Source organism: Talpa europaea, assembly GCF_964194135.1.
Source record: "Talpa europaea genome assembly, chromosome: 9".
NCBI lineage: Eukaryota > Metazoa > Chordata > Mammalia > Eulipotyphla > Talpidae > Talpa > Talpa europaea.
In genome coordinates, this window is record NC_140076.1 from 117105117 (window position 1) to 117117293 (window position 12177).

Consider the following 12177-nt stretch of genomic DNA (forward strand, 5'->3'; position numbering starts at 1 on the left):
TTCTGTTGGCAAGGATTTTATTGAGGATTTTTGCATCAGTGTTCATTAGGGAGATTGGCCTGTGATTTTCTTTTTTTGTGCTGTCTTTGTTTGGCTTTGGTATTAGTGTAATGTTGACTTTGTGGAACATATTTGGTAGCATTCCTTCTTTTTCAATTTTTGGAAAGCGTGTGTAGGATTGACACTAATTCACTGCTGAACGTTTAGTAGAATTCATTTGTGAAGCTGTCTGGGCCTGGGCTTTTGTTTTTGGGAGTGCTTTGATTACTGCCTCAATTGGTCTGTTTAGTTGTTCTATTTCTTCTTTGTCCAGCTTTGGATGATTATATCATTGTAGGAATTTGTCCATTTCTTCTAGGTTGTTGAATTTGTTTGCATGTAAGTGCTCATAGTAATCTCTGATTATTCTTTTGATTTCTGCTGAGTCTGTTGTGATTTCTCCTCTCTCATTTGTAATCCTATTTATATGTTTTCTCCCTTTTTTTCTTTGTGAGCCTGGTTAGAGGTTTGTCTATTTTAATTTTTTTCAAGGAACCAACTTTTGGTTGCATTGATCTTTTGGATTGTTTTTTTAATTTCCAGTTTGTTTATTTCTGCTTTGATTTTTATTATTTACTTTCTTCTACTGGCTTTAGGGTTTTTTGTTGTTCTTTTTCTAGCTCTTTGAGATGTGAGATTAGGTTGTTTCTTTGAGTTCATTCTTGTTTGTTGATGTGAGCCTGTATTGCTATATATTTTCCTGTTAATTACTGCTTTTGCTGCATCCCAAACCTCCTGGAAAGTGGTGTCCTCCTTGTCATTCAACTCAAAGTATTTTTTAATTTCTTCTTTGAGCTCCTCCTTAGTCCAGTGGTCTTCCAGTATTGTGGATTTCAATCTCCATGACGTGGGAGGATTCCTTGTTTTCTTTTCATGATTTATTTCTAAGTTGCTACCTTTATGATCGGAGAAGATAGTTGGAATGATTTTTATCTTCATGTATCTGTTGATGTTTGTCTTGTGGCCCAGTATGTGATTGATTCTGGAGAATGATCCATGCACACTAGAGAAAAATGTGTACTCAGATATTTTTGGGGTCCAGTGTCCTACAGATGTCTGTTAAGTCCATGAGTTCTATGTCTTTATTTAGGGCTCTAGTGTGTTTGTTTATTTTTTGTCTCATTGATGTGTTCACTGGTGAGAGTGAGGTGTTGAAGTCTCCTACTATATTTGCATTTTCTTTAATATCTGTTTTCAGACCTGATTATAATCGTCTAATATATTTTTGTGCTTGTTCATTTGGTGAGTTTATGTTGATGAGTATTATATCTTCCTGATGTATTGTCCCCTTATCATAATGTAGTGTCTGTCTATGTCTCTTTTTACCTTTTTTAATTTGAAGTCTATTTCACCTGGTATAAATATAGGTGTTCCTGCCTTCTTTTTTGGTCCATTTGCTTGTAGCCTTGTTTTCCAATCTTTTACTTTCATTCTATGTTTATCTTTTGTAGATAAATGTGTTTCTTGGAGACAGCAGAAGGATGGCTTTTGGTTTTTAATCCAGCCTGCTACTCTGTGTCTTTCTATTGATGAGTTTAATCCATTTAAATTTAGAATTAATATTGAGGGGGAGTGATCAACGTGTTGGTGGGGAAAGGCTGCGAGTAAGTCCTCCCATAAAAAGAAAAATTTAACAGGGAGGTCCCTGTGAGAACTGGGACATGGAAGATAAACAGGCGACTCTGGCAAACTGCCCAAAGAAGAAAGTTGCCATAATAGAGGAGGAGAATGGAGGAAATCTCAGAACCCTGCTACCCTCCGCCACCCACAACGTCAGCAACAGAAAGGAGGAAAAAAAAACCAAACAACAAGAACAAACTACACATCAGGCGGGACTGTGAGTGGAAAGGAACTATTTCAGGCACTGCACCCTGTGAACTGGAACTGTGGAGATCAGTGCAGTAATTGCTATGGAGGTGAGTGAATAGCTCCATGTGCCATTAGAGGAAAACAAGGACTCCACGGAGACCTACAAATAGCCCAAGGCCAGCCGGTAAGCTTGTGCGGAAAAGCAGCGCTCGAAAAGCATACACAGATTGGGAATCGTGGCTGTCCAGGTCCCAGCGCCTGCGACCTAGTCTTGCTGGGAGACGCGTTGGTGCCCTCATTGAGGTGAATGTCCCTCATTGAGTAATCAGAAACCAGGTGCCTGGATATGGGAGCGGGGTGCAAAAGGCGCCATTTCTTCGGTCACTGAACTGGGCTACAGCCTGCATCCTGGATTGGAGGGCTTATGAACTGAGACCCAGGGCATGTAATTCGGGGCATGGGAACCCCATGACAGTGGGGCACAGGGCAGACACAGCACCTCCACGCCGTTGAGGCGCTCCACGCCACTCCCACTCTATTCCCCTGAACCCATGGGAAAAAAACAATTCTGGAAGGACAGTAGGAAAGATCTCTCGTGCCATCTAGTGACCAGAAAAAAAAATCACCAAAATCTTGATAGTTGGAATCCAGGGATCCCCAAAGCACCCTCAGGCTTTGAGTGAGGGTGGGCCATGTAAATGGGGGTAAGGAGGGAAATAAGGCGTGGAGCAAGACCCCATCCTGGAACTGAGAGCCAGGTGCAGGATCCAGGGCATGGGATGCGCCATAGCAGCGGTCACTGCACAGGGTGACAGCCAGCGTTTTGGATCTGATAGCCCTGGTACTGAAAACTAAAGAGGAGAATTCAGGGCATGGGATCCATACAGCTGTGGGCACAGCATAGGGTGAACACGGGGCAGACACAGCACCCAGCTGGAATAAGAGCCCCTGTTTTGAGGTGCTCCTCTCTGCCCCCTCTCTGTTTCTCAGAGAACCACTGGGAAAAAGCACAGGTCAGCACGTATGGGTCTCTGCCACCACTTCATGACCAGAACAAAATCACCAACTAGCTGATTCCCTGTTGGAACTGAGTAAATATAGAGGGAAGGAACTGTAAGGGACAGTCCCCAGCAACACAGCATCAACACCCTGCTGGAGTTTTTGCCTGCTAGTGCTGGTCTCAGTCTGGTAAACAGTTTCCGACACACCTAAAGGAGCACTCCAAAGAGACGCCCGCCAACACCAGTGGCACAGCACCCCAACACATAGAACTAAAAGAAAGCAAACAACAGTGAGAAGAGAAATTATAAATAATGAAGGAATCCCACAGGAGGACACACCACAAAAAGAAATATAGCAACCAGAGCTCAACAATGACTTGGAAGAACTTCGTGGCCTATCAGATGGAGAATTATTAATCATCATGATTAAAAAGCAGAAAGAAAATGAAAAGGAAAACATGATTTGAGACAAATACTCACTGAACTGAAGAATGAAATTGAGACCTTAGGAAAGAAAAGAAAATAAACACAGGAGATTAAAAGTTTACTAGAGGAGATAAAGAACTCTGGGAAAGGCAATGAAAACAGAATCGATGAAATGGAAGAACGGATCAGTCCTATTGAAGATACAGAAATAAAAAGAGCCAAAAGAGAAAAGGAGAGGGAAGTGCAAATGAAGCAGTATGAGGAGACTCTTAGACAATTATCAGACTCCATGAAGAGAGGAAATGTAAGAGTTAAAGGTATTCCAGAAGGTGAGGAGAGAGACAAAGAAACTGAGAAATTATTCAAGATGATAATTGAAGAAAACTTCACAAGCATGAAAAAGGAGACGAATATAGACATACAAGAAGTGAGAAGAACTCTCAGTTACCACAGTTAAAAGAAAACTGCAGCAAGACACCTAATAGTAAAGCTTGCAAGAGTCCAAGACAAGGAAAAAATAATGAAACTGGCAAGGGGGAAGAAACAGATAACTTAAAAGGGAAAACCGATCAGGTTAACTTCAGAGTTCTCCGAAGAAACATTATGGGCAAGAAGAGAATGGAGTAACATCTTCACCAAATTACAAGACAGCAAATGTCAACCAAGAGTACTTTTCCCTGCAAAGCTCTCCTTCCTCTACGGAGAAAAAATATGGACCTTCCCAGACAAACAGAAACTCCAGAAATTCATCACAACTAAACCCCCACTGCAAAAAATTCTACAAGAAGTCCTAAAGCCAAAACCAACAGAGGAATAAAGCAAGGAATAAAATCACAAAAAAGGCAAACAAAATGGCAAACACAGATGCCAGCATATCAATATTAACTCTAAATGTAAATGGATTAAACTCATCAATAAAAAGACACAGAGTAGCAGGCTGGATTAAAAAACAAATCCAACCTGCTGTCTCCAGGAAACACATTTAACCACAAAATATAAACATAGACTGGAGAGGGCGGAGCAACATGGCGGCGAGGAAACGCTGTGAGTAAGATCTCCCATTAAAAAAAAGTTAATAGGGAGAAAAAGTGGCAGGTCCCAGTGAGAACTGGGACACTGAAGATAAACGGAGGACTCCAGCAAACCACTCGAAGAAGAAAGTTGCCATAAAAAGAGGACCAGAAGGGAGGAAAGTGCAGAACCCTGCTACCCTCCCCCACCCGCAGAGTCGGCACTCTCCAACCAGCAGAAAGGAGTCAAAAAACAAACTAAAACGACCAATGAGAACAAAGTATGCATCAAGCGGGACTGTGAGTGGAAAGGAACTATTTCAGCCACCACACCCTGTGAACTGGAGCTGTGGAGAACCCTGCAGGATTCGCCATGGAGGTGAACGAATGGCTCCAGGCGCCATTAGAGAACAACAGAGACTGGAGACCCACACACAGCCCCGGCTGGCCGGTAAGCTTGTGCGGAAAAGCAGCGCGCTTGAAAAGCAAACGCGGATCGGGATCGCGGCTGCCCAGGTCCTGGCGCCTGCGACCTAGGCTTGCGGGGAGACGCGCGGGGAACCTCACTGAGGTGAAAGTCCCTCACTGAGTAATCAGGAACCAGGCACCCAGGCACGGGAGCGGGGTGCAAAAGACGCTATTCTTGCGGACACTGAACTGGGCTACAGCCCGTGTCCTGGACCTGAGGGCTTTGGAACTGAGACCAGGGGCACGAAATTTGGGGCATGGGTTCTCCACAATGGTGGGGCACAAGGCAGACACAGCACCCCAAAGCCGTTGAGGTTGACCCTACCATTCCCGCTCTGTTCCCTGTCCCAAGGGGTGAAAAAAGAACAGCTCCCCCAAGGGCTCTAGGAGAGATCTCTGGTGCCACCTAGCGACTTGAAACCAGCAGAAGGCTCCTGGAGGAGCCAGTGGCCAGCTGGGAAGTTAGCCCACGCCAGGCCCCTTCCAACCAGTAGTCTGTGCCCACAGGGGGAGCAGGCACCCACGGCCGGGGCAGACCAGATGCGCAGAAGAGTGTGCCTGAGACCAGACGCGCAAGGAGTGTTTCCCACATCGCCATTTTAGAACAGGGACATTTCTTCAGTAAAGACTGCCTGCAGAAGGCTCCCTCTGGAGGCAGAGGAGGGCGGGGGAAGTTCGCCCATGCCAGGCCCCCTCTGGCCTGCAGTCCAAGAAGAGGGGGAGCGGGAACCCACCACCGGGGCAGAACAGGCACACAGGGGAGTGTGTCCCCACATCAGCATTTTAGAACAGGGACCTTTTTTCAGTAAAGACTACTTGAAACTGACAGATGGCTCCCAGAGGAGCCAGAGGGGAGCAGAGAAATTCACCCAAGATGCCGGCCAGTCCCAGCAACAGAGTGTCCCAATGCATACGACAAATTAGAAAACAGACAGTAGGGAGTAGAAGAACCACACGCAACCTAACAACTCCTCAGGAAAAAAGCACACCACAAAAAGAAAACCACCCCCCAGATTGCAATGACAGTAACTTGGAAGAACTTCTGAGCCTTCCAGAAAGAGAATTTAAAATTGCCATGATTAAAAAAATGACAGAACTCATAAAGGAAAACAATGATATGAGAAAAATAATTAATGAGCAGAAGAATGAAATTGAGTCTTTAAAGGGGGAAGCAAAAGAAACGCAGGAGATCAAGGAATTAATGGAGGAACTAAAGAACTCTGGGAAAAGCAATGAAAGCAGAATAGATGAAATGGAAGAACGAATAAGTACACTTGAAGACACAGAAATAAAAAGAACCAAAAGAGAAAAGGAAAGAGAAGTAAGAAGGAAAAAGACCGAAGAAAGACTTCGGGAACTATCTGACTCCATGAGGAAAGGAAATATAAGAATTATAGGAATACCAGAAGGAGAGGAGAGAGATGTAGGAACAGAGAAAATATTCAAAGAGATAATTGAAGAGAACTTCACAAATGTGAAGAAGGAAGGAGCTGAAAATTGAAAAAGGGAAGCCCCTGCATGGTTTTTTAATAGAAACCTGTATGTTTTTTCCTTGCCATTGAACTGAGACTATGTATTTGTTTGACTCCTTTGAAGACAATATCTTCATTGTGTTTCAATGTTTTTTTTTTTTTTGTGTTCTGAAACCTTTTTATTTTTTTTTAATTAATAAATTTTATTTTTATATTCCCCATACAATTGCAACCCCCCCATTCTGATCCCAATCCCTCCCCTCCCGCCCCCCACCCCCCAAAAGTTTCAATGTTTTTTAATATTATATTCTTAGATAGCAATGTTTCAATGTTTCCTCCTATGAGTCCTTGGAGTTTTCTGGACTGTGTTTTGGTGTCTATTTCAGAAAATCTTGGCTGTTTTTTTTTCATGGATTTCTTCATTTCTATTCCTTCTTCTCATTCTGGCATTATAATTATATATGTGCTATACATTTGAAGTCATCCCAGCTTCTTGGTTGTTATGTCTATCCCCATTTTTTTTGCCCTGTGTTTGTGAAATCTTGTATGAACATAACTTCAAGATGGTTCATTCTTTTCCCAGTTGTTGAGTTCACTGATGTTTCCATCTAAGGCTTCTTTATTTGTATTATGATATTTTTAAATTGAATAATTTTTTCAAATGTGGACTTCATATTAATTCTTTTTTACAACTTCCATCTGTTTACTTGCAAAGATAACATATTTTTGTTGTATATTTTATCCATTTGATTTATGAGCATTTTATTCATGGTTAGCACCTTCCTTCCAAAAACTGCAGTCACAGGAGTTTTCTCTTTCAGTTGGCCCACCTTCAACTTGCAGCATTTCCACCTCAGCTTGAATGAATGGCCAAAAATCTATAAAAGTATTTTTACAGCATAATATGTTAAAAAGTGTAAAATTTTTTACAGTTTATTTTTGAAACAGCAAAACATTGATATTTGTTAAAATTTTTGAACAAACATCATTTTAGCAAAGTGTATTCCCTGAGGGAGAGACTGCACATGGTTACGAGGTAGCCATAAACGTTACTCAGGGTCACGAAGGATGGGGTGATAATTAGTACACATTTGCCTCAGGGACCAAGTGCAGTTGCGGACAGTGTCTCTGATGGCTGAGTGTGCAACAACACATTGACCCTGGACTTTTGAAGCATTGGCTTCAAGGTATTTATCCTCTCGTTTGGGCAGGCCTTGTGATTCTGATCCTGGAAGAAGTTTGAAATGTATCAACAACACTTCATAAGCAGCATTGATTTTGTTCTTGTGAGTAAGTAGGAGTGTTTTTCTCTGGAAATGAGTGAAGAGGTGTGTTACCCTTCCAAGCTGATTAATGTATGATGCTCTCTCCTAGTGTGTATAATGGGAAACCTCAGAAAAACCCATCTATTAAAATTATTTGCACATCTATAAAGTATTCACATTTTATTCTTTCAGAATAAGAAGTTTAGTTTATTTAAAATGGTAATTTTTGTACTAATATTATCTAGAAAGGGAATTTCTGATTGAAGGTTGATAATCTGGTGTCATTTTATTTTCAAAGAGGTACAATATGCTAACTCCAGAGTTCAGGGAAGAGGTCAATTTTATGTACGAAAGAGATGTAACGTGTAATACCAGCTGTCTCTCTCCAAGTTCACAGTCTTATCTGAAAGACTTTTTGAACACTGAAGGCACTTAACATGATGCACGTAAGTAAAATTGTATGAGCTTTCCCCGTGATATTTTCTAAACACACACTGCTTGTTGGTTTCATTGTTACTCACCTGCCTCAGTTAAAAAAGATCATTTTTCAGGATGTAATTGAGTTCACTACCAGTTAATTTTTCTCATTGGTAGTATTTCATGGGACTCTGTACACATACACACATACATAGATTCGTCTGTATCTGCCTCTGTGTGTCCCTCTTCTAATGTGTACCATATTTTTTTTTTTGTTAAAGATTTATTTATTTTTATACAAGAGCTGGGGTACAGGCCAGAGGCACGGGAGGGTGAGCATATACACCAGAGACAGAGCAGGGAGCAGAACAGGCAGATTGATCAAAAGCACTGCTGAGGGGAGCAGTGGGCACGAGAGGAGAGGTCTGCCACACAATGTGGGCATTTCCCTGGCCAGCCGGGGATTGAACTGGTGCTGCAGAAGCTGCGGACAGCTTCACAGCATTGTGCTTAACCCGTTGCACCACCAGGGAGGCCCATGTGAACCATATTTTCAGTAAACATCAAAATACAAACTTGCATGATGTATTTTACCGCTTTGCATTGATGGGCCTCATATACATTAATCAGGAACCTCTTTTGGAAATAATCTGTTGGTGTTTTTGGAGGCCAATAAAGTGTATTTAGAAAAAGTGGCATGTTAAGTTCCTTATAAAGGTCATTTTAATACATCGGTACAAAATTAATTGATCAAAAAGAATCATTCCTTAGCTCTCTCTGGAAGCTGAGAAGCTAGTGACTGCCCTGTGTTCTTAGAAATAAGGAAAATTTCAGGCTCCATGAATGTCTTTGTGGGGTGGCAGACTATATGGTTCTCTTTTAATTCTCACTGTATGCTGTTCATTTCCCTGGGAATGTAAAGGTTGAGGAAAGAGGTGAATTTTGTATATGGTGTGGTAATGAAGGACCTTGGAACACCCCCCACTTTGTCTGGTTTATTTAATCTCTAAAAGGTATTTAATTTTTAAAATACCTTGCATACCCTTATTTATTGAACTAGAATACATGCTATTTTATGTAAAATAATGTCAAATCTACCAAATTCTGTGTGGGGATTGTGGGTTGTTCATGTATAGATTCCCCAACTTAGTCCACACGATTGCACACCGCTACCTCCATTTCATCTCTCTGTGGGTGCTGCGTATGTGGGCAGGGACAGCAGGTGTCATTCCTGTCCTGTGTGTTAGAGTTTTGTGAATTCAGTTATGTGGCACCTCACGAGGGGCTTTGGATGTTGTTGAACAGCACTGATGCCACCTGCAATAGCGGCTTTCATCACTCAGTGATACAATGATATGATCTTAATATGAAGCTTTTTTGTTTTCTCATTATGACTTAAAATATATGAAAATTCTTTATTTTACATCCTTTCTAGGAAAAAAAGTAGCTTGTCACTATAACAACCTGAATATTTTCATTCACACAGAATTGAAGCCCAAGATACTCTCAGGAAAGCGCTTTCTCCTGTCCTTGTCACTTCAGAAGTTGCTTTAGGCTCAAGTTGGAACAAATCCAAGCAGGAAAGAAAAGAAAGGAGAGGGGAAATCCCTGGAGATTTCTAGCCCTGTAGTTGCTGCTGTGCTCCCATAGCAGAGCAGTGAGTCCACTCTGCTTTCCGCAGAAGCGCATTTCCCAAGTGCAGTCTGCTCCCGCCAGGCATGTCTCTATGTCAGCTGCTGCCCTCGGACCCTCTTCCTTTCCAGAGTCACTGTGTCCAGGTCTGCATGCCTGAGTCCTCTGTACTCTCCTCACCAGGCAGCTTGCTTCTTGGACTGGATCTGTAAAACGCACTGTAACTGTGCAGCTTCAAGCAAAAGTCCTATTTAATTATGTGTTTGTAAAATGAATCCACAGAGAAAAAAATTATTTCCCTTTTCCAAGACGTGAGATTTCTGGAGTTAATTGGAAGTCATTGTGGAAAATAAGTAACTGATAATAGGTTGCCTTTATTCTCACTTTGAAGTTTGTGCACCTTGTCCGTACATGCTCCATCCTATCGATAAGAAAGAGGACTAAGCACCTGACCCAAACATAGCACACAAGAGCTTCTCTGCGTGTGGTAGAGTCTTGTGTGGTCTCCAAGACTGTTAGTGAAAGGCACATATATTGTTTTCCTGAAAGAACAAGATGATACGTTTGGATATAAATGAATTTGAGATATCAGAAAGCAGTGTATGATTTTATTTGGTAAATTTTATTATAGACTGCGAAGTATGTTTTTAAAAAAATTTGCAAATTGCCAAACAGGAGCATGAGCATGGCATGGCTGAGCAACCAGACCTCAGGCAGTGATTTCATCCTCTTGGATCTGTTCCACGGCACCCCAGTGCCCTGGGTCCTCTTCACACTCATGGTTCTGGATCTCCTGGTGGCCCTGTTGGGGAACACCATAATAATCATCCTCATCTGGGCTGACCCTGTTCTCCACACCCCCATGTACTTTCTGCTCAGCCAGCTGTCTCTCATGGATCTACTCTACATCTGCACATTTGTCCCCAAAATGGCAGTGGACTTTCTGTCTGGGGACCACCACATCTCCTTCATTGCATGTAGCTTCCAGATGTTCCTCTTCACCACCCTTGGTGGCTCAGAGTACCTTCTGCTGGCGGTCATGGCTTATGATCGCTATGTGGCCATCTGCCAGCCTCTGCGTTACCCCATCCTCATGCGTCCCAAGATCTGTCTGCTCTTGGTGCTTGTGACCTGGCTGGGTGCATTCTTCAATGCCTTGATCCATGTGGTGTATACTCTGTCACTCCCTTTCTGTGCCTCCAGGGAAATCCATCATTTCTTCTGTGAGATCCCAGCACTCCTGAAAGTGGTCTGTGCTGACACTTCTCAGTACGAAAAGGGTGTTTATGTCACTGCTGTAATTTTTCTCCTACCTCCCATCTCAGCCATTCTGGGCTCGTATGGAAGCATACTATCCACTGTTCTGGGCATGGGAACAGGCCAGGCTCTCAGGAAAACCTTGGCTACTTGCTCTTCTCACATAACTGTGGTGTTCCTCTTCTATGGGGCTGCCACCATCAAGTACCTTCTGCCAAAGTCCTACCAATCCCCTGTAGAGGAAGAAGTGGTCTCTGTGATCTACACCATCATAACACCCATGCTCAACCCCCTCATCTACAGCCTGCGGAACAAGGACGTCACTAGAGCGTTTAGGAAGGTTTTCAGAGTGTGACGAATGTGGAGTTTTCTTGTATGTAATGTAAACCCATAATACGTTGCCATTTGCTTTGAAATGGAATAGAGCATGTGTTTATACATTCATCTTAGTAAACAGTTATGTTGAGAAATAAAGGGAAATATATGTAATCACATACCTTATGATAAATTATAACATCTTAATTTTTTTTAACATTTATCATGTATTTTCAAAATGCACGTGTTTAGAAAGAGGAACTGTGATGCCCTTAAGCAATCTTCTGCACTAGGACTTACATGTATTCAAAATCTATCGTTGTAAGTGATACAATGTGCGTTTTAAAGTACTTAACTCTTCTAAATTTTAAGACATTTCCCAAAACAATGCTTGCTCTAATAACCTGACCTGGAATTTTTGAGCAAAAATTTATTTCTACATTATGTGTGTATTATGTGTGTTAATATACAATGTTTTGCACTTTTTATATTGACTAATAAATGACATGAAGTATTATAGTATTTCAGGAATACACCTTAGTGATGTACATTCATATTCTTGTGAAGTAATCACTCAATCACAGCAAGTTTACTGTTAGGGTGTAGCCTCCTGACCCCTCACGCATCTCACCACAACCCCAGGATCACTCCACCTGTGACCATCTTTCTTTCACTGTGTCTTATTTGCTTTTAGATTTCTATGTGAGTGAACTCATAGGTTATTTGTCTTTTTATATTTGGCTTATTTTCCCTGGTATTATTCCCTACACGTCCATCCATGTTGTCTTTCATCTTTTAAAAATTGTTTGAGGGTTTTCCATTATACAAACACACACACATAGCCACACATCCTATTTCCAGTATCCACCCATCCATCATTTGAACCTTAGTTTATTCCCATTGTGTATGAGGTGTGATGAGCATAGGTGAACATATATTTCTGAATCAGTGTTTTCTTTTTCTTTGGATAAATACCCAGATGGGGAGTTGCTGCTTCATATGGCTGCTTTATTTTAATTTTTGTGGGACCTCCATTAGTGGTTATACACATTTCCAACCCCAGTGC

At 41.9% G+C, this 12177-nt stretch overlaps 1 protein-coding gene across 1 annotated transcript; it reads left to right on the forward strand.

Annotated features, from left to right (window-relative positions):
* Window positions 1-10224: 10224 nt before the first annotated feature.
* LOC311176866 (olfactory receptor 2T27-like) lies at window positions 10225-11151 on the forward strand (the record flags this gene model as incomplete). Its single annotated transcript, XM_084242506.1, has 1 exon — window positions 10225-11151. One exon carries the CDS (start codon window positions 10225-10227, stop codon window positions 11149-11151), a length of 927 nt encoding a protein of 308 aa, XP_084098632.1.
* Window positions 11152-12177: the final 1026 nt, after the last annotated feature.